At 45.7% G+C, this 23,443-nt stretch overlaps 1 protein-coding gene across 1 annotated transcript in view; it reads left to right on the top strand.

Moving 5' to 3' along the window:
* The first annotated feature begins 1,277 nt into the window (after positions 1 to 1,277).
* LOC139688540 (U8-agatoxin-Ao1a-like) overlaps positions 1,278 to 23,443 on the top strand; it is an 83,953-nt gene continuing 61,787 nt past the window's right edge. The window contains exon 1 of the mRNA XM_071586073.1: positions 1,278 to 1,451. Within this exon, the coding sequence (XP_071442174.1) occupies positions 1,364 to 1,451 (88 nt within the window). The 5' untranslated portion in view covers positions 1,278 to 1,363. The remainder of the gene's footprint in view (positions 1,452 to 23,443) is intronic.

Below are 23,443 nucleotides of genomic sequence, written 5' to 3'. Positions count from 1 at the left end.
TGAGACAACAAATTTTAGTTTTTGGAATGCTATGGCGGGGTCTTTCTTCAGAATTTCATAAGTGTTGGAAGAAATGAAGTCTTGACACTTACTGATATAATTTTCTTTATCCAGAATAAATATGCTGTTTCCCTTGTCTGGTATGATGATGGTGAGTTTCTCATCTTCTTTATGTGAATGTGAAATGTATATTTTGTACATTGTAATGTGAAATATATGTAAGACGGCACTTAACTTCATTTTGTTAACTGATGATGATGATGTTGAAGCCCGGGCGTACCGTAGATTTCATCCGGTGGAATAATTCTACTTTCAGTTATTTCTATGCTCGATTTCCACCGTATCGCGCCCGAAACTACTCAATTTGTTTAAGTTTATGTTGACAGGTAGGCCTACATAGACGTATATATTAATGCAAAGCGTACTTTCATTTACTTAAAATCAAATACTTATGCATACAACTAATATGTATGCACCAAAAAATTCAATAGATGTCTGCACAGCCTCTAATCTGGTTCCTACTTGGAAGAACATTGATTTTGCTGCTATAATTTCTGATCGTCCCAGGTATGAGCAATCATTTGTGAATATCTGCCCTGGAGACCATCTCCCGCATCTTATCTCTTGCGTTCCAACCTGCCCAAACGGCATTGGGGTCACAATAACTCCCTTTGTGCCACGCTGAAACTCGTCCGTTCTAATGCATTTGTAGATTGCCCTTCCCGCACGGGTGAAATGTTACCACATGTAATCGTCGATTGCGTTGAATGTGAGCGCGCCCTTTTTTTACGGCTTTCCCTCCATGTCTTCTCAGTGCAGTCCGTGGAGCGGTTACAGACAGTGTACTATTTACACTGTGCTCCCAGCGGATTTTTCCCGTCGGCCACCTTTAAGGCTTCCATGAAGCGGATCTCGGGGTTCGCGGAGTAGAGAGACGTGGTGCGGATGGCGACGTGCCACACCCCCCGCCATACGGACCTGCGCCGGATTGCCCGGTGGTGCGTAGATGGGAGCGACACGCCGATCGCCAGGCGCCCCGGCAGCAAGAGGGCTCTTCCGAACCGCAGGGGGGCGCCTACTCGGCAGCAGGGGGACGCGGGGCACCCATCTGACCGGGGGGGGGGGCAGGAGACGTGCACTTGCGAGCGGAGTGCGCGCGCATGCCCCGAGGGAACTCCCTCCCACCCCATGCGGCAAACACCCCATCGCGGGGGCGGTGGTTGGACGGGGGCGGTGGAGGGTGGCGCCCGCCCCACTCGCCTATATACGCCGCCGGACGCTCACTTGGTCGAGAGCAGCCGCCACAGCCGGAAGCACTGAGCATCGTCATCCCCCGCAGCAAATCACCAGCGCCACGCCCGCCATGAAGTCCCTCGCCCTCTGGATCGCTCTCGCGCTGCTCGCCCTGGGCGCCCTGCAGCTCTGCGAGGCGCTGCCCTACCTCGAGGAAGGTGAGAGCCCTCCGACGGCGGGCACCCCGACTCGCGTGCCGGCCCAACGGGATTCGCCGCCCAACGCGAGCGCATTCTTCCGGTGGGGCAGCCGCGAAACAGTTGACGTATCCGTGGGAAATACTTAGGGATAATATTATCATTGAAGGACTCGGATCCCTCCGCGGTTAGATGCCGTCTTCATCCCGCGTGATAATCGGCCTCCAAAGAGCACATGAACTTGTATTTCGCGGCCATTCACACCCTCGCCGACCTTTTCAGTTCTCCCCTGTCGTTTTATTGCGACAAAGAAAACCGTTATCCACCGATGACCTCGGCTGTCGGTCGCCTCTTTTAATCACTCCAGTAACCCTTATGGTAGCGTTAACCTCACCCTTCAACCCTTCCGCTCTAGGCCGTGGCTGAGATGAATGGAATATTTCATGGCCAAGTTTCGAAGTCCGTACATTATAAAACCGAAGTTCACTTGCGGGCCCTGGTGATGCTCGTTTGAAATTCAAGCTTGTTCTGAGCGTTTGTCTTCCGCTTGGAATTGAATTAGGGGTGGCGGTGCCAATTGAAATCAGTCATGGTTTCCTGCGATTGGACCTCGATACGAGTCGACGAAGCGAAAGCCGTGCATCGGAGGCCCGTGCACCTCGCGCGGCGAACGTCGCCCCTGGGAACGAGACTGCTGCGATTTCCTCCCTCGGCCGAAGCGCTCTATTCGACTTCCATCGGGTGCGCACAAACCATTCTTCCTCTCATGGCCTCGGGGACCATCATAACTGTTGGAAGATTGGATGGGGTGACCTTCGGGGATAAGCGGAAAAGTCTCCGCTCTTTGTTGTTATCCCCTTTGCGGGGGGTCAAATGCCGACGTTTTGACGAACAATTCCGTCGTCTTCCTCGGGGAAGACGCGTGCTCACGGCGTCAACATTATGATGGAATTGTGGAGACCGAAGGTGGTTACCTGGAATGAGTTTCCCGCGAAGGATGCATTTCTCTCTCTCTCTCCTCTTCCGGTGGCCTCCGTGTGGAGTGGTGAGCGCGAGTGTCCATGGGGACAACAAGTGACGACCGCGACTGCGTCCTTCCCTCGTCGCCCCAACCAAAGGGGGGAGGGATGATCTTTACGGCCGACGAGAGAGAGAGTGGAGGGGGGCGGGGGCGGCCTGCACCCCCCACCCCCCGCGCTAGTCGCCACTACGGCTTTCGACGTGCACCTTCGATCGAGGTTTTCTCGTATTTTCACACCACATTCAGTGTCTTAGTAAAATTATTTTTTTTCGCCTAGATTTGAATGCGAAAGGTGGCCGAGGGTCAAAGAATCAAAGAGCGAAATGCATGAAGGCAAACTGCTGCGATTGCATGACCGAAAACAGTCTTCAAAGATAAATTCGGGTCTTGATCACGTTACCACGGGACTGCCATTCTGGCAACCTGGGTTCATTCACTTGGAGTACATTTCTAGTCTCATAGCTCCGTGTTCGGGGAATTGCAACTGCTTATCCATATAGAATCTATATAATCTGATCAATAAATCTGGATTGTATAAATTTGTAACTTTTGCGTGAGGTTTTTTTTCTTAATTACGGATGGTGTCCTAACACCCCCCACCACACGCCCTTGCGGTGGCTTGCGGCGTATTTAGTGGATGTAGATGTGGAATCTAACGTGGGGAAGTTAGAAGCCAAGGAAAACTTCATAAACGCACTTGATTAATATAAATGTGTATATTCACCGATTTTAAGGGACCTTGTTATATTTCCAAGATAATGGAAGGAACAGCGAACTTTTCCACAGAGTTTCACCAACCAAGTGATGCGACTCGTTTCGCCGAGATTCCGCACCATCGGGCACAAATGAAAATAGCGTTTGTGCCCGATGGTGCAGAATCACGGCGAAACGAGTCGCAGCGCTTGGTTGGTGAAACTCTGTGGAAAAGTTCGCTGGTCCTCATTTTGGTATGGATATATAAAACTTCCACAAAGTGAAGCCTGAATCCATAAAGTTTATGACTATCATTGCTGAGATATTCAAAGAAAGGAATTGCTGCTTAAAGAATTTCTTTATCCTTCATTGAAATTCATTGAAATATCTCAATTCATATTTAGTAAGCATCCGTGACAGGTCAGAGTAACAAAATTAGTTCGCTTTACTCCTACTGAGTAAAGCGATTCGGCACCTAATGCAAACCAGTCTCAGCGAAAGGTGATCCTTGATAGAATTTTCGGGGGCGTGGGCTGGCATATTGGCTCTCTCCGTCGGCCGAGTGCGCGTCTAAAGCATTCGCACCGAGGGAGCCTCAATCGCAAAAGTGAATACACTCATGCTCCGAGAGTACCCAATCTCACTCGCATAGAAAATGAGTGCAAACCATCCACATTGCCGTGGTAGGGTGCCAGTCATTCACAATCCCGGGTATTTTTCTACTCTGTCGTTTACCTGCTCGACCCCTTACCATATCTGCGGGACTCCTTAACACTTACTTAGTCTGTGTATAAAAAAAGAAAATATTTTGTGATAACCTTTCGGGATACTCACTCCTCTCCAATAAGGTCTCCATCTGTGGCATTTCAACAACACAACCAACTAATTCAAAAACAGTACCAAATGAAATAAAAATTGAAAACACTTAAAATTACAAGAACTTATTTTAGACGAAAACAACCGTTCGGAGAATCTTTCGGCCCGCCCCTAAACGTGGAGTTGCCCGTACCTAATTAAACCCGCGGCCGACTACGGCTGCCATTCAACCCTTGTAGCATTTTCTACGTTAGACTTAATCAAATTACATCGCTGATCAGTAAACTTGTACGTAAACAGTGGTAAAATATTACTAATAATAAATTACCTGGAGTTTTATTCCTATACTCCGGTTCAATATGATGAACCGATAGCTATTAAATAAAAACAACACAACTCGTCTAAAATCAGACCTTTTTTAGACCTATTATTTGTCATTACATACATTATTTATTGAATTATTTAAAGATAAATTTTTATAAAATCATTGCTATAACAATCCTCATTACTGTCTCGAATTCACAGATACTTTGGGAGATGCTTTTGATAAGTAGTATCGGAGAAAGGAACTTTAAAAAGGGCGCTACGATGTAGCATTGGCTAAAAGAACCCTTTAAGTTATCCGTGATAGTTATTTAGAAGACTTAATATTATTTATAAGTAAATTACGAAGCGAGATGGCCTTTCCCAGGTGTTTTCTACGCAAGGCCAGCAGTGGAAGATTTATGCTGCGACTCAGTTCTCCAGAGTCCTCATAACCTGTTCCTTCTTTTGAATCTGTTGTGGAGTACCCAAATGAATGAATTTCGTACACTATCCAATTGGAATGTATGCCTTTTATAATAAGGATTCAAAATAAAACGACCATATTCCAGTCATGACCGACCCAAAGAAATAGAACACAACCTAAGACAAATTATGCCGTTGCACTATTGAACTATTTACATGTCCGACGTCTAAAACCTTAATTAGTCTGTGGGCCTCCACTGCAATGTGCTCTACGTGTATATTAAAACAAAGTTTATCGCCAAGCGTAATCGCTAACTTGGGCACGAATTCGTGAGTACTTTCAGGGGTGTCACCATGTTGATAAGAGATATGTCATCATTATTAATTCGAGGCGTTTGAAATTTAGAGCCGTTTGTTTCAATGTGGATAAATCATCGATTGCCCGTATCCCAACATACACTGGCTATTCAGTTCATGAATATAAAATCCAAGAAATAGATACCAGAAGTAGCAGACCATTTTTCCCCAGGACTATAAAGGATAATAATTCAGGGTTATAAAATATAATGCATATAAATGAATGGTTGGTTAGTTTCCTTTCCGTGCATGCCTTTTTGGTCGGCTCTTCCCGAATGACATCTCTCTCTCTCTCTCTCTCCCCCTAAGGCGTATTTCGTTGCACTCACTTGCGTCCCCTCCCTTCGCCATTGGCTCCTCTCCGTCAGCTGCCGACTCCTTTTGGGCCACGATTCACTGCTGCATCATGGGCCATTTATGTAGATGTACACTTATATGAGGTGAAACGATAGGGCAGGTCTTCGTTTCAAGGAGCACAGTTCAAACCTTGCCAATATTGCCGTTTTGAAAATTACTTCATCCCACCGTGCGGAGCCGGCCTTCCTCCGGATACGCAGCGCGACACCTTCTTTCTCTCCTCCCCTCCCCTCTCCCCCCTCTCTTCCCCCGATGCCAGGGGCATTGCTTGAACCCCTGAAATGGACCACCTATTGTACAAAGCGGCGTTTATGGAATTCGCCCATCGATAACGGGGGAGGTGCCACGATGCCGCATGCGTGGTTTTCCAGGAAGTTCTGGTGCCCTCGCGCAACTAACGCACGCGTATTGGTTCAAGTCGCCGAGGGCGCCATAGGAGGCGCCACCCGACCCGGCTTCGGCTACCTCCGACCGAGGGCATTTGAACCACTGGACTGCACAAGGGCCGTCACCACCATCAGGCAAAAATGACGGCGTGTTCATGGGCCCTAATGAAGCGTCATATTTACTCCGTCAGTAGACCCCCCTTGTGCCCCGGAGACGTGTGACGTGGATGCGCATAAGACTTGAGTGAATGAAACTGCGACGGCATTGGAAGTCGAGACCATTACGAGATGGGGAGGTCGGTGGCGGTGATGACGTTCACCGCCATTCAAGATGGCGCTCGCGGGCAGGCGATGGCATTGGCACCGACGTCATCCGGGGGCAGGTTAGGGTGCTTCGCCTGGCACGCGAGCGGCGGTGCTCACTCTCTCTACCTGCGTGCGCCCACCTACGTCCGGTGCGGGCGCTGGCAACTCGATGAGGTCGCCGACGCGGCGCAGCGTTCGATATCGTCGTCAACTCAAGGTCGCGCGTGGGCGGGAGGGGTGGATATCAACAAGTCCCTCCGTAGAGCCCCCCCCCCCGACGCCACCCCCCCCCCCCCCCCGCCACGACGCCAGCCCCCGTCCGGTGCGCAAATCGTGGGCGGCCCCGCCCCCTTCGCGTGCATACATATGTTCCTCCCTCCAACGAGGACGTCTCTCTCCTCCGAGCATCTTCCAACAAATCTGGTGGGCGAGCCTTGTATAACTCCCCAACCAAAGTTTGAATCGAAATTTATGACAAGCACCCCGTGAGTCGCCTTGAGGGCGTGTGGGTCACCAGTCACACATGCAGGCACGCTCCATACGTCTCCTCATATTATCATGCATTCGGATGGAGTTGGTCACCTCGAAAGGGGCTGCTTGTATGCATAAATATTCGCTGACTGGTGAATATACCAACCGTGCAGGAAGAGCGTCGTAAAAATGGGTCTATTTAAGATGCACGCAGGAGAGCGACAAAATATATGAACCACCATTTCTAATTATGTACATAGCGATTGCTGTAATATTCACTCGGATCTGTAATGATGCAAGAAAAAAAACGGCATTTTAAATATATATCCACTCTTTTCCCTATCTCCCTGATTTTACGTACGTCACGCCACCTTCACCAGGGCACAAGGAGTCCACGACGGGAAGATAAGGAGGCGAGAGAATACGGCGGGTTCGACGGTTAAAGAAAGGGGCATGCGTCATATCGGTGATTGATTGGTGGTTGAGAGGAAGTTTTCCGCCAATGGGAAAGGTATAGTCCAAGCGGGGGGGGGGCAGGATTTAGAAAGACAGATGCAAGCCAACTCTAGAGAGATTAGTAAGTGCATTGGTGTAGCTGTTGGCTGGAGGGGGGCACTGCTGCAGTCGGATAGTCCGTGGCAGCTGTCGAAATGTTCGCCGTGGTTATCTGCGCATGTGGGAGGGTGGGGGGATTGCGAGATGCTCCGTGGTGGCTGATTCTAATGTGGAGGGGGGCAGAGTGGTGCATTGTGGACTGTGCTGGGCAGAGGGTGCGTGCATTCGAGAGGGTATGTGATATGTTTAGGAATGCAGGAAGAAGTCGTGAGGGGCGGGAAATATTTGAGCAGGTGTTATTGCGAAAGGGAGTTAATGAAGAGGGTGGAACAAGTTTTGCATCTAGCACGATATCGTGGAGACGGAGGGGTTTTGGTAATTGGAGGGGATTCAGAAAGAGGCCGGAGGTGGATTTGAGAATGCTTTAAAAATTTGCTGGACGTTTAAATGTTGCAGTTGGGCATTTGGAGAGTACTACATCTACATCTACTTAATACGCCGCAAGCCGCCGTAAGGGTGTGTGGCGGGGGGTGTTACGACATCACCCGTAATTAAGAAAGAAAAAAAACCGCTTGCAAAAGCCACAAATTTGTACAATACATAAACGAAACATGGTACACATTCATGCAAAAACCCTTACACCCCACACACATGCAAACACACAAACTACCAACTAACATACACAGGCACCTGAAAGTATACCTAACAACTTTGCAAGGTTTAATTTTGTTCCGACTTTTAAATTCAATGTTTTTAATGTTTCTAAAATGACTTCGGTTTCTCACTAGTATGATTTCTGATTGTTCGGGGAAAGAATGATTATTTGCATCTACCTGTACTGGAATCTATCTCCCTGATTTTACCTTTGTGGTCTGTTCTACCTTTCAGTAGTGGGGGGCCATTATAGTGACATCGTTTGTTCTGAGCCTTTCTAAAAGTCTAAGTCTCGCTTGTTCTCTTCGTATTTCAAGTGGCTCCCAGCCTAAATCCCTAAAGAGACCTGTCACAATTGTGTTCTTATCATAACAATTTTTAACGAATCTGGCGGATTTTCCCTGTACTTTATCTAATTATTTTTGACAAATTTTCTCCCAAGGATCCCAGATGCTTGCGCCATATTCCGAATGAGGCATAACTAGAGCGAAATAACAGCTCCCTTCAACGATCTCATTGCATCTCAGAGTAGCTTGGCAATAGTTTTGCTTTCGGAGAGGGTGGGAAAAATAATCTCTAAGAATCCTTTTAAGGGACTGCACGCCGGGGAAGTGAGTTGTGCTCAGTTGTGGACTCTAACATTCCTTCTGGTTGGATAATTTAGGGGTGTGGGTGTGTTTAAGGATTTTTAAGGCAGAAGGGCGTCCGGACGTCCGATGAGAGAGCCGTGAAATCTTGAGAGGAATATATTCAGGGAATCAGGGTTTATTGCGGAGACGGTGGCTTCGGATAGAAAGAAGACGGGTACGGGGTTGACTGTAAAGTGTGGAGAGAATGACAGTCATTGAAATGAAGATGCAGTTGCTTATTAGTGGGTTTTATGTGGACTGAGGCATGGAATATGCTATGGAGGAGGGAGATTTGTGCATCTAAAAATGTGGTTTGAGTGAAAGAAGAGGTGGAAGTGAAGGAAACAAAGGATATTTGATTGAGAGAAGAGATGCGAATCTTTGATTCCACGTCATGTTGCCAAACGAGAAAAATGTCGTATTATATATCTAAGCAAAATTAAGGATTTCACGGAGTTTTATAATCAAAATATAGGCCTTTTATGTACACTCGTACGCGTATGAGGTGGTCAAATTATGCACGTAAAATTTTAATACTTCTTAATAAAATAACTGCTTTTCTTAATATATTACCTAATTGTGAAACGGTGTCGTGTAAAAACCATCAACTTGATCATTATTGCAATCCATTATAATAATGTTCAACATAATTTGGCCATAATTGCAGCACAGATGTATGTTCAACATTTATAGTTTTGCCGTTTTTCTTTTAAAGTTAGCTCCGAAAGAAACAATTCAACTCTCGAGACAATATCTTTCCTCATTTGCTATTTGGAGCCAAAACGTGACAAAATCGAGCCCCGTGGTTGGTCAGTGATGCTCTGGTGTGGAAGGGGTTAGGTGGGGGGGGAGGGGTGAGGACTATTCGAAAAGGGGAAGGGGGAAGACGGCCGTTTCGCAGTGACATCTTGAGCGTCCCTCGATACTTGCGCTCGAGGTATTCGTAGAATTTTTAAGCACACGAGGAAATTGAGTATGGAGTCCGGACCACGGAGCAGAGCATATTTTCGCAGAAATCGAATGCCACCGCACGTGAGACCGTGCGCCATTCCAAGTTAGCCCGCTACTCTAATGCGACGAATGGATCCGCGCCCGCCCACCCAACAACCCATTCGGCCACTCCAGTGACCCCCGTGCTATTATTTGAACGGCCCAATGCCACGGGCTCAGGTTGGCACACCCTGTACCCGCTGGTTTTGATTTCGAAGATTGGCTTGGATCATCTCTCCTGACTTTTCCTTCGCTTGCTTCTTCTCATCCTCGCCCTTCTTCCTCTGACATTTCTCCCTTTTGACGCCTCTCCGCGGCGTCCTCCTCCCGACGGGAGGGCGCATAGGAAGACCGCAGGGGGTGTGCGTCAACGCGCGGCAGTCGGTCGAGGCCCTTGGGGAATCCTGCCACGCGGGTGGAACTGATAGTACTCTTATTATCCGCGCACTTCATTTAGCGATTGCGGAATAATTTTGCGACGTGTATATTCTGAAGCAGAAATCCGCAAATTAACTCAAACGTCTGTCCGCACGCATAATCTTCGCTGACAAACTTTTATGTATGTTTGATGTTAATTTCTTTTGTTAGATTTTTTATGTTAGACCTCAGAAATTCGTGCCTAGCCCTGATATTGGCATCACATTCACTCATTGCAGATTAAATTCCTCGACAATTGGCTCTCGGTCGATGCGTTCATTTTTCAGACCATCGCTGAAAATGCCATTTATTTTGCTGGAATCAAGATAAAGATGTGCCGTGACCACTTTTATGTAGACAATTAAATTTGTTGACAAACTTATTATTTCATTTCCTGCCTTTTTCTTTTTTTGGTACGGGATGATTGAATGCGCTCCCCTCGGAGTCAGTCCATCGCTCTCTCGTTCACATTCCGCATTTTAAGTTTTATACCCGAGTAAGAATATGATATTCTGGTCAAAATCATTCAGGTGAGTATTCACCCCCTACCACACAGCCGGCGGTGGCTTGCAGGGTGCTCAAAGATACTCAAGATTGTCTGAATTTTAACCACACCCACGTCATAGGGTGTATTTCTGATCGCGCCCGCATTTACCCAAGAAAATTTAAGAATTGTGCACCTGCCCTGCTGCTTTCCCATATTGCGTATTTAAGTACCTATTAATTGTTAACATGAGGATATAGTTCGTGAAAAGGTCGGTGAATGTCACCCATTTCCCATTCCTTTCCATAAGGCCATCAAAATACATTTAAAATTAAGCTCACGGAAATACGTTGTGATGAAGTTTTGGAATGGGACTAATTCTCCCCCGAACGCCTTCTTCAATGAAAACACCGAAACAGCAAGCGTGTACTCAATTGAATACTTAAGGTTAATATTCCTTACACTTGGGTGAAACCTACTGGGCTAGTAATGCAAAAAGCTAATAAGAAAATCAGATTAACTACAAGAGTACGTTATTTGGGAATTGTGACGAAAATTTTAAAAGAGCAATGTTGCTATTTTTTGCTGGTTAGGTTTTATTTAGAAAATGCTGCTGGTGTATTATGGGATCCTCATGAAAAAAATAGAAGAGCACTGGGTACATTTGATGAAAATTTCAAAGAAAAATGTTATCTTTCGCTGGTTACACCCCATTTAGAATATGCTGCAAGTATATGGGACCCTCACGAATAATTGATGATTTCCGGCGTTACTGAAGATGTCGTTTAACGTCGAAACCCGGGTCGTATCGAAATAAATTTTCTGTGGAATCACAAAGTTACTATTTTTTCATTTCCAATCCTCACGAAGTTGGATTGATTGCCGAATGTGATCGCGTGCAGCGTAGAAGACTTGTTAAACGTTGTTAGGATAAACTTAGTAGTGTGTCCGAAATATTAGAGCAGCTAGACTGGGAATCACTTACGGAGCAAAGGTTGAAAACAGATTACTCGTGAATCTCTTGCATAAATTGGTAGGACGTCTATTTAGCAGTGATTTTGAAAATGTAAGATTACCCCCATCCTACTACGGTGAAAGGGATCATGTCAATAAAATTGGAGGGATTAGGTGTAGAGTGGTAAGATTTAAGATGTTATTTTTCCCACAAACGATGAGGGACCGCACTAGGGGGAAAATTATTTCTAAACGAAAGTAGCCAGGTGTGCAATCACCCCCTGCCACACACCATAGCGGTGGCTTGGGAATCGAGATGGTGCGGGGGCTAACGTACTGGCTTCCCACCCAGAGGGCCCGGGTTCAAATCCCGGCGGTGTTGAATATTTTTCAGAGGTATCTCGATCCCAATTTGAGGTGCTTTGTGGAGGGCACTTTGAGTGAGTACGCCGTCCGTCGGATGGGACGTTAAGCTGCGGACCCCTTGGCGCCTTTCGTAAAGAGAAGGCTAATGCCGACGCCGGGTTTCTCTCCACCCTTCTTCCTTTCCTGTTCATCCCCTATGGCGCAAATGACCTCAGCTGTCGGTCGCCTCCCCAAAATACTACTACTACATGTTCCGCAAGTGTTCGTGGCTTTACGTGTCGATCCGAAATCGCCGGACAAGTGCCCATTTTCCCACGCATTCGCACTCCACTGCGCATATTTTCCATTAAATGTCTCATTAAATGCCCTCTCCTTGCACGGGTTAATAAATGGTGACAATTCTGCCTTGCGCCTTTTTTTAGATGCCTCCAGAGTCGACCATTGCCAACTACTCTCTGTGTAGAACGCATATCAGTGTTCTGAGGTTGGCGTTCGTTCCAGCTCACCCTTAAGGGTGAGTACTTCTTCATATTACAGTCCGCGTCGCCCAAGGACTCGATGCGATATATGCAAATTGGCGTCGGTTTAGGTTTCTCCCTGCCCTTCTCGACGGTGGGTGAGTCGGAGAGAGGGAATAATGAATGGCTTCCCTCGGGCCTCCTCAGTCAGTGTATAGTCTTCCTCGCCCCACTCCGCTCTTCTCTCCGGCTTCGACAGAAGCTTCCATGCTCTGTCCTCAGGCTGATCATTTTGAAGTTTTAGGAGGTTTCCGCCTTTTTATTATTTTTATGGAGACTGCAACTTTCTCCCGATTGACCAATGATATTTCTCCCGTCATTTACTCACAGCCTAAGTGCGCGTTGAATCTGAAATTTGGAATCTTTTTCTAGCGTGTGTGAATGGAACGGCGGATATTCTCCGATCCAATATCACTAGAAGACTCGGAAGGAACGGAGGGACATAAGTGAACAGGTGGCGTCTGAATGGACGCGTGGCTAATGTGGACAGTCATAGACGGACAGTACGGTGCGGACGAAATGCGTGTGAGGGAGTTAACGTTTGCTTCTGCAACAAGGAGGTGACGGGGTGTAAGAAAATTAACCTGTTAAGGCTTTGGTAAAGAGTATTCCTGTATGACTTATACCCTTAGTCATTGAGGCAAGAGGGGTCACGTGCAGATTGGAGGATTTTGAAGTCCGGGTGGGAGAAGAACAGAGGAAGTAGAGTGGACGGATAGAAAAAGAAACGGTGGACTTCTAGACGTGGTGTTGAGAGGGGGCATTAGTAGAAATTCGGAGGCAGGCAGGCAGGCAGGGGACGCAGGCAGGAGACGTCGTGAGGCAGTGTAATGCGAGTTGGAGGGAGCGGGAGATCAATCAGGCAGATCGAAAGTATGCCCAAATAAAGGGCGAATTTTTGTAATTTTAAGTCTGGGGTTTAGGGATTAACTGTCCACGTACTTATTTTAAAGCCCCGAACATGCCCTCGTCGCCGTCTGCGATCTGCATGCACAAATCACCCATACTGTCTCACCTCCAGTCAATCCTATCCTCCTCGGCTCTCCCCTTCCCCCCTCCTTCGTCCTCTCCATCCACACCCCCTCCTCCTTCCACAGCCATCGTACCTTCAGTTGCCCCTTCAGAGCGCGTGGCCCTTCCAGTCCTTTCGTCGATCACAACCTTCCTTCCTAATGCTCTGCAGTGCATCCTCACTTAATCCATCCACTGGTCCTTGAAATATCCTCCAGATCCGCGGCTCAAGGCTTGCGATCCTTTTTTCCAAGCCTTTCTTCCGTGCGGTCCACGTTTCACGGCCCCATCTAAAACGCGGTCTAGGTGGCGACGCCTCCGCAACACCGTCTTCCTTCGGTCAGGGTCAATACTAATTGCTTTTCTCACTTTCCGAGAATGTTTCCTCCCTCCCCTCTCCTCTGCCTGCTCCACATTTCGCGCGCCCCGCCCCTCGCCGCCTCGCACTTCTCACGAACACTTGAACCGCCCGCCCAGCATCTTCCGCTCACGTCGCTCTCAATCTAACAAGTATTTTGAATAACTCCCAGAGCGCGCTTTTCTCCCTCTCATCACTTGGCAGTCGGTCGACGCCGTCGGGTTGACCAAGGGTTTGCGGGATGAGGCGACCGAGACATCGGCGCAGTTCGTCCAGCAATAGTATCACAATGTCCCCGCTGGAGTGAACTTCTAAAACTGCCCCTCTACTCTGCTAACCCTTGGAAACATTAATTGACATATTTGGTAAAATTTTAAAGTCAGGCATGTTTTTATATTTAGCTAAATAATTGTGGTAAATAATATTTATGTAAAGTAGTGGGTCTTAGTATTTGTTAAGTTTCAAAAACAAATGCTATTAATTGTATTTATTTATTATTTTCGCCATGATGCGAATGGGAGGTGACGAGGGATTCCTATTTGGCTTTGATAGTATTTCGTGCGCGTTATCGCTGAGATTTCAGTTATCTATTTTCCAAGTCTCCGAACTCCTTCTTTTCAATTGATCTACTTATTACCCCGAAAGCCGTCGCAGGGGCGTGTGGTGGGGGTGTTCGGACACCACCCATAATTTAGAAAGAAAAGAAAAAAAACGAGTGCAAAAGCCACAAATTCATACATCCACAAAAAAAACTTGGCATACATTCATAAAAGAACACTTACACCCCACACACATGTTCCGACTTGTGAATTCCATGTTTTTGATATTTCTAAAAGAATTTCGGTTTCTCGTTGTTATGATTTCTGATTGTTCGGGGAAAGAATGATTATTTGCATCTATCTGTACTGGGATCTATCTCCCTTATTTATCTTTGTGGTCTGTTCTACCTTTAGGTAGTGTGGGGCCATTATAATTCCCTTAGTGTCATCGTTTGTTCTGAACCTTTCCAAATAAGCATCGCTTGTTCTCTCCGTACTTCAAGTGTTTCCCAGCCTAAATCCCCTTAGAGACCTGTCTCACTTGTGTTCTTATCATAACAATTTTTAACGAATCTGGCGCATTTTCTCTGGACTTTATCTAGTTCTTTTTGCCAAATTTTCTCCCAAGGATCCCAAATACTTGCGGCATATTCCAAATGAGGTCTAACTAGAGCAAAATAACACCTCTCTTTAACTTTTTCATTACATTTCCCCACTACCCGTTTTATGATGCCGAGTTTCTTTCAAGTTGATCCGCATATTGTCCTGATATGTGCTCCCCATGAAAGGCGTGGTGTTGGAATAACCCCCAAATATTTAACTTGATTGGCCGTAATCAGTACTGAACCCTCTATTTCGTAGTTGATATCCTGTTCGCTGCTTCCTTTGTTCCTAAATTTCAAAACTGCGCATTTTTCTATATTAAGTGTTAGTCCCTATTTATTGCACCTCTCCGTGATTGTGTTTAAGTCTCTAGAGAGTAGCTCGCGATCTAGTTGGCTCCTTATTTCCCTGTATACCACCGTGTCGTCAGCAAATAACCTCAGATTGCTACCAACGTGTGTGCTTAAGTCATTAATGTATATTAAGAGCAGAAGAGGCCCTATTACACTTCCCTGGGGGACGCCCGAAGTTACATCTCTATCCGTTGAGCACAACCCATCTATGACTACTATTTGTTTGCGATTTGACAAGAAGTCTCTGATCCAATTAATTATTTTCTCATTGATTCCATAGTATTTAATTTTATGTAACAATTTATTGTGTGGGAATTATTCGAAGGCTTTTTTGAAATCCAAGAATACTGCATCGACTTGTTTGTGGTTTTCTCCCGATCTAAGTATATCGTGAATTAAGAGACCAAGTTGTGTTTCGCATTGCGTACACCACCCGCGTGGATGTCCTGGCTCCTTCGTGGTTGATCGGGAGGCTGGGAAGTGGTTTGGCACGCACGCCGTTGGGTTGGGACCGCATGGGGGGCAATCGGGACTCTTCGTCTCGCTCCTCACCCCTCGCCAAGTCGCGCGCCATCCGTCGGCCGTCCGTCCGCCCTTGCTCACGGAGCCTGAGCGCTCCGGTGCCGTGAGGGACTCGTGGCGAGACCGCAAGGCCACCCTCCTCCTCCTCTTCCGCATCACGCTCCCTCTGACCCCCCCCCTCTCGCCCCCTCACCCTCCCTCCCCCCGCGACAGGTAAGCAACCTGTGGAGCATTCGTGACCGTTGAAACACTCCACTGCGGACGGAGCATCATGTTTCGTCGTGCACCAATGGTGCCCGAGAAAAGAATTAACGCTTAGGAATGAAAAAATGGCCTCCAAAGACATCTACACCATACCCTGCAAGCCCCCGAGAGGGTGTGTAGCGGGGGGTGTATACACGCAAGGAATGCACCGAGCAAATAAAATCACGCACCACACATACATAAAATAAATCTGACATGCAAATCAATTAACTACCACACACACACAAACACACACACGTGTATCACTCTGGGTAATCTATAGGTTAAGATAGGTTTTGGATGGTCCCAACTACCAAATAAATATATCCTAAAAAAAACAGCCAAAATGTTTCCTCATTTGTTTTCCCTTCCGTCCACTTCACCTTCTCCATTCTTCTCCACACCTACATTTCAAAATCCTCCAATCTACTTCTATCCTCCTGCTTCAATGACCACGTTTCCGCGCCGTACATAGCTACGCTCCATATCAAAGTTTTCACGAGCCTCTTCTTAAAATCTCTTCTTCTCTTTCACCATTTTTGGTTAAAACACTTCAAAATTATTTAAAATGTTCCACCTAATTGAGTTTTTGACTTCCTATTTTAACATTTAAGTTAGCCTTCTGTTCTTGGAAAACAACTAACCCTTGGTTCAATTTATATTTATTCGCATCCCCTATTCATGGCACTGAGTTTCGAATTCACTCAATGGTGCTTGTAACCCCTTGGCTGACCGACAAACTAGCTTTATCATCAGCGAACCTAACTGATTTTACGAATTCCCCGCCCACTTTCATTCCTACTTCCAGTTCTTCCCATGCCTTTTTAATCGTTTTCTCTACATACAGGTTGAACGGCAATAGCAATAATGGGCAACCCTGCCTTACACCTCTTCCTAACACTGACCATCCGGACTCCCCGTTCCCTACTCGCACCTGATAGCAGTCTGAGACATGTACATGTTGTGGATTAGCCTCCTTTCCCTCCAATCTATTCCTGTTTTCTGCAATATACTCATTAGTTTTTCCCAATTCACTCTATCAAAGCTTTTTCGAAATCTACCAAACAGGCAAATACATCCTGGTAGTGTTCTATATTCCTCTCGATTAATAATCTCATTACTGCAATGGCATCACGCGTACCTCTCCCCTTCCTAAACCCAAACTGATCATCCCCTAAGTAATCATATTCTCTAATCTTATTCTTTTGTTGATGATCGTGAGAGCCTATTTTAGCTGCGTGTGATACCAAATTGTTCTGTAGTCCTCACAAGATATAGCCTTTACCTTTTTTTGAATAGGATCTAACACTGGTCTGACGTCTTCCACCCAGGTTCCTTCTTCATAGATATTTTGAATCAGTCCATATACATGCAGAATCTTCCTCCGGAAATTTTCTGAAGTTTCTTAGCCCCGCTGGAATGATGCCCACCCCCACGGCCTTATTTGGTTTCATCTCCCTTAATGCCTTTTCCATCTCATCGTCGGGTATGCCTGGACTTAAGCTATCTTCCTCTACATTATATTCGCTTTCTATGTCTAAGCTTATTGGCAAAAGGTCTTTACCATCCTTCCATCTCTCTTGGATATTTTCTGTATCAATTATTATCTTACCTGCCTTTTCTCCAACTGTTAACATATATCTTCGCTTCTTACTTCCCGTTAGTGTTTTGAACTTCATGTATAGCGCACTACATCTACATCTACATAATACCCCGCAAGCCGCCGTAAGGGCGTGTGGCGGGGGGTATTAGGTCACCAACCGTAATACACTAATTTCACTCCTCTTCTGCAAACTTTTTATATCCTCGCACTAGGTTATCCAACATGCTTCTTTTGCTCCTTTTACCCGCCAAAACCTGATATTTAACTCTTTGTACTTCGAAAGGAGAATTTGGGGTTATTACGTCCCTTCTAAGACTGACTATATTAAATAATGTCTCCCTAAGCCCTCAAGTGCTTTTTACACTCCTTTAAAATGAAGAAATAAAAAAAAGAAGGCGGAGGAATATTAAGATTGAGGAGGTTATTGTTCCGATTTTATTATTACATAATATATATTCTTCTATCTTTAAGGAAATGTTTTATAAATTGTCAGTTTATGCCCCTCAGGTTATCATAGCCACGTTTATCTAGCTCCTCTACGCTGCACGCGATCCAATTCGGCAATCAGTCCAACTTCGTGAGGATCTCATAAGTATACTTGCAGCATCTTTTAAATGAGGCCTAGCCAACGACAGATAATGTTCCTCTTTGACCTTTTCATCACATTTACCAAGAACAACTCTAATAAATCCTAATGTTTTGTGATATTGTCCACAAATTCCCTGAATGTGTTTCACCCAGGAGACATCATGAATGAGGGTAACGCCTAGGTATCTAATCGAGTCTACGCATTCCATTTCCGAGTTCCCGATGCAGTAGGCGTTCGGGTGGGAGTTGCTCTTTTTCCGAAAAATCAAAACCATGCAATTTATTAACACCTCCCTAGGGAACAGTAGAAGTGACTTATGAATGCTACCTACGAGCTAACTACATCTATTACCACTCTTTGTACCCTACCATTTGAAAAAGTGTTTTATGCAGTCCAGGATATTTGCATCCATGCCATATGCTTCTATCCTTGTGAGTTTTTAAATATGAGGTACTTAGTTGCAATCTTTTTTAGAATCTCGAAAAGCCACATTCACTGGGACATTGGCTCTCTCCCGAAAAAAGAATATAATGAACGCGAAGCGCAAGTTTTCTCTCGCAAGATTTGCAGTTGACTTGACGAAGAAGCGACTCCCAGATATTCCTCAAAATCTGGAAATCGACTCTGTAGCAATTATTTGAAGCCAATATGGTCCCCTTCTGTAAGCAAGTATATTTGTTTTTTAGGCTGCTTATTTCGGGCCCCATATTGGGTAAAGGAGAATGATTTCTACACTCTGAAATTGGTGTATTGTGAAGCTTAGAATTCATTGAGTGTGGTTACTAGTGTCTTTAATCGTATTGTCAAGAGCTAAAACTTTTTCGGGTATGTTTGCTCCTAATAAATCAAGAGTATTGTCGACCCTAGTTGGTGAAGTGACAAGTTGAGGCATGGAGTTCTAAGTAAAGGAATGTAACATCGACTCGCAGGTATCTTTGTCTCTACCCCCCTTTTTAAACAAAATGTACTCCAATCAATTGATTAGATATTGAAATCTTCACCGATTAGAACTCCAATGATAGTTGTGATGAGCACGAGCGTTGTTTTGAGATGAGAAACTTTTGATTTGCCGCTCGAGTTCTAGTATTGAATTATCTTGGTCGGCTGGCGGCTTGTAAAATGCGCATGCATAAATTCTTTTGGATTCAGGACTTTCGACTGAGCACCAAACGCTTTTCTTACAGTTTCCTGGGATTACCTCGGTTCTGCTGGCATAAGAATTGTTAACCGCATCATTTACCCCACTCCGGATTCTTTAAGTTCGGTAGACAAGAAAGAGCAATCACGGAGTCTCCATAGCCTGGCGTGTGCTCGCACTGAAATACATCAACTTCGGCGGTTCAGCTCGAGCGTTCAATCCGAATGTTGTTAACGCGTCAATATTCCTCGAGTCCCTTCATAAACTCCTCCCGCCATATGTCCCCACCGTATTTATAAACATCTAATATATTGATTCCAGTTGCGTCGCGCCTCTTGCCTCTCACATGTAGTCCTTGGACCACGCGATTCAGCGGGGTGACCGAGTGGCGTCTCGGTGCTTCGGAGGATGCCTCGGGTACACACCATCCTTACGTTGACACCAGCCAACGTAATGATGTCCCGTGGTCCCCTCCTTCCCCTGCCGTGCACATGGGCTCTGACATTGGGCCGCGAGTGCTATTTTGATCAAATGCGCGCTCTAGTCCCGCGAACAAAGCGCTGCTTCCCGCCGAATCCCGCCCTCGGCCCATCCGCCCTTGTCCCGCGACTTCCCTTCCTAATTCCATTCACCCCTCCAGGTTCATTCAGGGGCTTTCCATCGCTGAGCCTGGGGGGGCACCGTTCGGTGATCTTCTCTTCGAGGGGTGGAGAGCCGCGCTTTTATTTTCAATCCATATGAACTCGGGGGCTTTTCGCAGGAGCATGTGATCACGTTCGATTAATCGAGCGAAGCCATAAATTCGGTCGACTGGGAGATTGAGGTTTATCATTTGCTGAAGTCTCCGCCGGGTCTGTGAACGCCGTCGACCGCTCTCGGAGCACATCTGGCGATGCTCTGAAATGGAAATAAGCTCCGCTCATTTCCGAGAAATCTCGACAAACCTTCAAAGAGTTGCTTCCAATCGAAATCGCTCGTCAATTTCCCAGAGCATGTGTGCGATTTCTCCTTATCTGGTAGCTGGAAAACTGGTCGACATTCTTTCTCTATTGGTTTGACTTTTCCATTAAAAAATAATTACTTTTCTGCACTGATCAACTTTTTTGTGCGTATTTGTTATATTATTCCGTCGTACGCAATCCAGCAATTCGTTCTCACCGATCGATTCACTGACAATGCAATCGATGGGAAAATACGCGGCGAGGGGGCGGGGGGATGATGACTCTTCACATACGAGGCAGTGTCTCACTCCTCCTTTCCGTTCCCCTTTGGCCCGTTGGCGATAATAAGGAGTCAATTTTTGTGTCAGAGCGTCAAAGTGCGTCGTAATGTATGTCAAAATGTTCGGCTGGCTAATGTGTGTAAATATTTCGTTGTGCCGGGCAGGGCCTCATTCGGCTTTTGTATGCTCGGAGTCGGAAGTTTTAATGATTTCCTCTTTAGAGCCGCCACGATTCCTGCATGCAATCGCGATTTCCAACGCCATTTGCTTCTCGTCGGTGAGCGTGACATCAAGTCGCTACGTTTACTGAGATGAAACCACATTAATTGATGTGATAAAAAATAGAAATCGAAACTTATTGAAAAACGGACCAATGTATTCAAAAATGTAATCCTGAGGGCTCCTGATCAGTAAATGAAAGGGATGATGATTTCACTTCTCGAGTTGAACGGCAGTGTTGGGGGGGGGGAGGGAAAGCGGTCCACTTCGTCGCCCGCTGCCTTCCGTGAGTGACATTCCTCGTCATTCCATGTCGTGTGGTCTTGTCGAAAGATCAGATTATGAGTATTAAAATATTCAGTAAGAAATGTAAGGCTTTTTAATGCAGGAAAATTTGAATTTGTCAGAAAAAGGTAATTTACGTTAGAAAAACCTGCGAAATTTTTTACCATTCTTTGTTTATGTTCATTGAGTTTACTGGTTATCCATTGCAGTAAACGATAGAGAATGTAAAAACTTAACTTGAAAATATTGACATTTGGAGAACCTTTAATGATAATTTCGACGTGGGCATACAAGGTTTGCATAAAAGTATCGGAAAGAATTTTTCGCTGACGTCACTGTACGTCGCAGCTCGCTCACCCCGCACAGGCTGGGTGGTGGGGGTTCTGACCTTCAACACGGACAAATCGCCTGCGAACTGTCGTTCAGGCTAGATCGTGTTTTTAGTGGACTCCTGGCGAGTGACTCGGTGCAAGGGCAAAATGCAGCGAACGATTGCTCAGCGGAAAGCCAAATTTAGTGATGGACTGAGGAAATCGAGTGCGCAAGCGCTGGATATGATTCGCCAAGCGTTCAAAGATGGAAGCATGCCACACTCTGCGATTTTTAAGTGGCACAAACACTTCAGAGATGGCCGAGACTTGATAACATTAGCTTTTTAAGTAACAATCAGCACGGATTCAGGAAAACCCGGTCATGCGTGGCCCAATTAGGATTGTTTACACATGCCTTATTTTTTATCGGGTGAAAGTGGCATTCAAGTAGATGCGATCTCTTTGGGTTTCAAAAGGCATTTGATAAGGTTGCCCATGGTAAACTTATTCATAATGAAGTCGGCGGGTATCAACAAGTGCGCGATAAATTGGGTAGAAGAGGTTCTTTCAGAGCGGGAACAGAGGGTAGTCCTCGATGGTGCTAGTTCCGACGGCGTACGAGTGACCTCGGGGGTACCTCAGGGAAGTGTAATCGGGCCGCTGATTTTCTTCATTTTTGTTAACGATTTGAACCGCACAGTGAAAGGTAAGACAAGGATCCGAGTGAAAAAGACCTCATTCGGGAAATTGAGAAGGTTCAACGACGGGCAGCCCGTTTTGTAAAACAATCTTACGATAAATCGCAAAGCGTCACCGAAATGCTCATTGAGTTGGGGTGGGAATCATTAGAAGAGAGACGATTGAAAGCAAGATTGAAATTATTAAATAAATTCAGATCCGCATGTTTCAGCACCGAAATATTGCAAATTATTCGCACTCCTACATACATAGGCCGCTTGGATTATGGATATAAAATTCGGGAAGTAGATAATAATAATAATAATTGGGCCCGTTCGAGCACGATCGGGCATTTATTGTTTCAATTTGTTTTTTGGGGTGCCTTATGTTTAAACCCCCAATAAAATTTCGTAAATTTTACAAAATACAAAATATGAGTTACATGCCATTCCTTTCCGTTACTCTCCCCGTTCTTACTTTATCTTTTGTTAATAAATCTTGCCAATATTTTCCTAATCGGTTCCTCATGTAGGTATTGCCCAATTTGTTGGACGTTGTGCAAATACCCAAGGATAGCTTCCAGTTCGCGTCTTTCCTCGGCATAAATTGGGCAATAAAGGACTCTATGTATTGCCGTGTCCTCCTCCATCATGCATTCACACGTCCCCTCCTTTTTTTTCCCTATTTTCTTGAGGTATGATCTAAACTCCCCGTGGCCCGTTAAAATTTGCGTAATACCGTTGTAAGTTTTAAAGTTGATCTTCATTCTTTCCTTCACGCTAGGTAAAAATTGTCTGGTTGTTTTACCCTTTTCTAATGTTTCCCATTCCCGTTCCCACATATCCAGGAAATACGCTCTTATAAAATTCCTGTTCCTGCTCCATTTCTCAGTTGGAGACAAAGCTACATCTCCCAGAGTAGCCTCTTCCATCTGTTTCAACCGTACCTTGATTCTTCTTTCCTCTATTGAGAACGTTATCGGCTGTATCCCAGTTATTATTTGTAGAGCTTCATTACAGACCGTATTGTAGCTCCCGGATATTGCAATTAGGCAAGATCTTTGGGCCTCTTCCAGTTTTCTCCGGATTCTGCTGTAATTGAGTCTCTCTCCCCACACCTCACTGCCGTATGCCAATATTGGGATGGTGACTCCGTTGTATATAGTTCTTAAGCTATTAGTGGTGATGCCAAATCGGTTTCTGCACAGCCTTCTTAAGCAGTTAAATATTTTCTTGACCTTGCCTGCTGCGTAATTTGCGTGCTCTTGGAATGTTAGTCTCTCGTCGAATTCAATGCCCAGGTATCTGAATGCGGAGGATCTTTTGATGTTTTGACCATAGATTTTTATAGTTGGGTTTCGTGACAATTTTTTCCCGAATACGACGTACTTAGTCTTATTCACAGAAATTTTTAATTTCACGTTCGTACTCCATGACTCCACTATATGGCAACATTCTTTTGCGAGTTTTTCTATTTCTCTCCTGGAATTTGCAGGCATTGTGATCACAACGTCATCAGCATAGGCTGTCCATCTGCAGTTTCCAGGAAGGGGCTGATTCAGTAAATCGTTCATGGAGATGTTCCAAAGAAAAGGACCGAGTATGGATCCCTGTGGTGCCCCTTTTGTAATGTTCTT

The sequence above is a fragment of the Hetaerina americana genome, unplaced genomic scaffold (assembly GCF_022747635.1).
Source record: "Hetaerina americana unplaced genomic scaffold, ioHetAmer1.1.p SCAF_20, whole genome shotgun sequence".
Taxonomy (NCBI): Eukaryota; Metazoa; Arthropoda; class Insecta; order Odonata; family Calopterygidae; genus Hetaerina; species Hetaerina americana.
The sequence above is the reverse complement of the archived record's forward strand: the minus strand, read 5'-3'. Positions and strand labels throughout refer to the sequence as shown.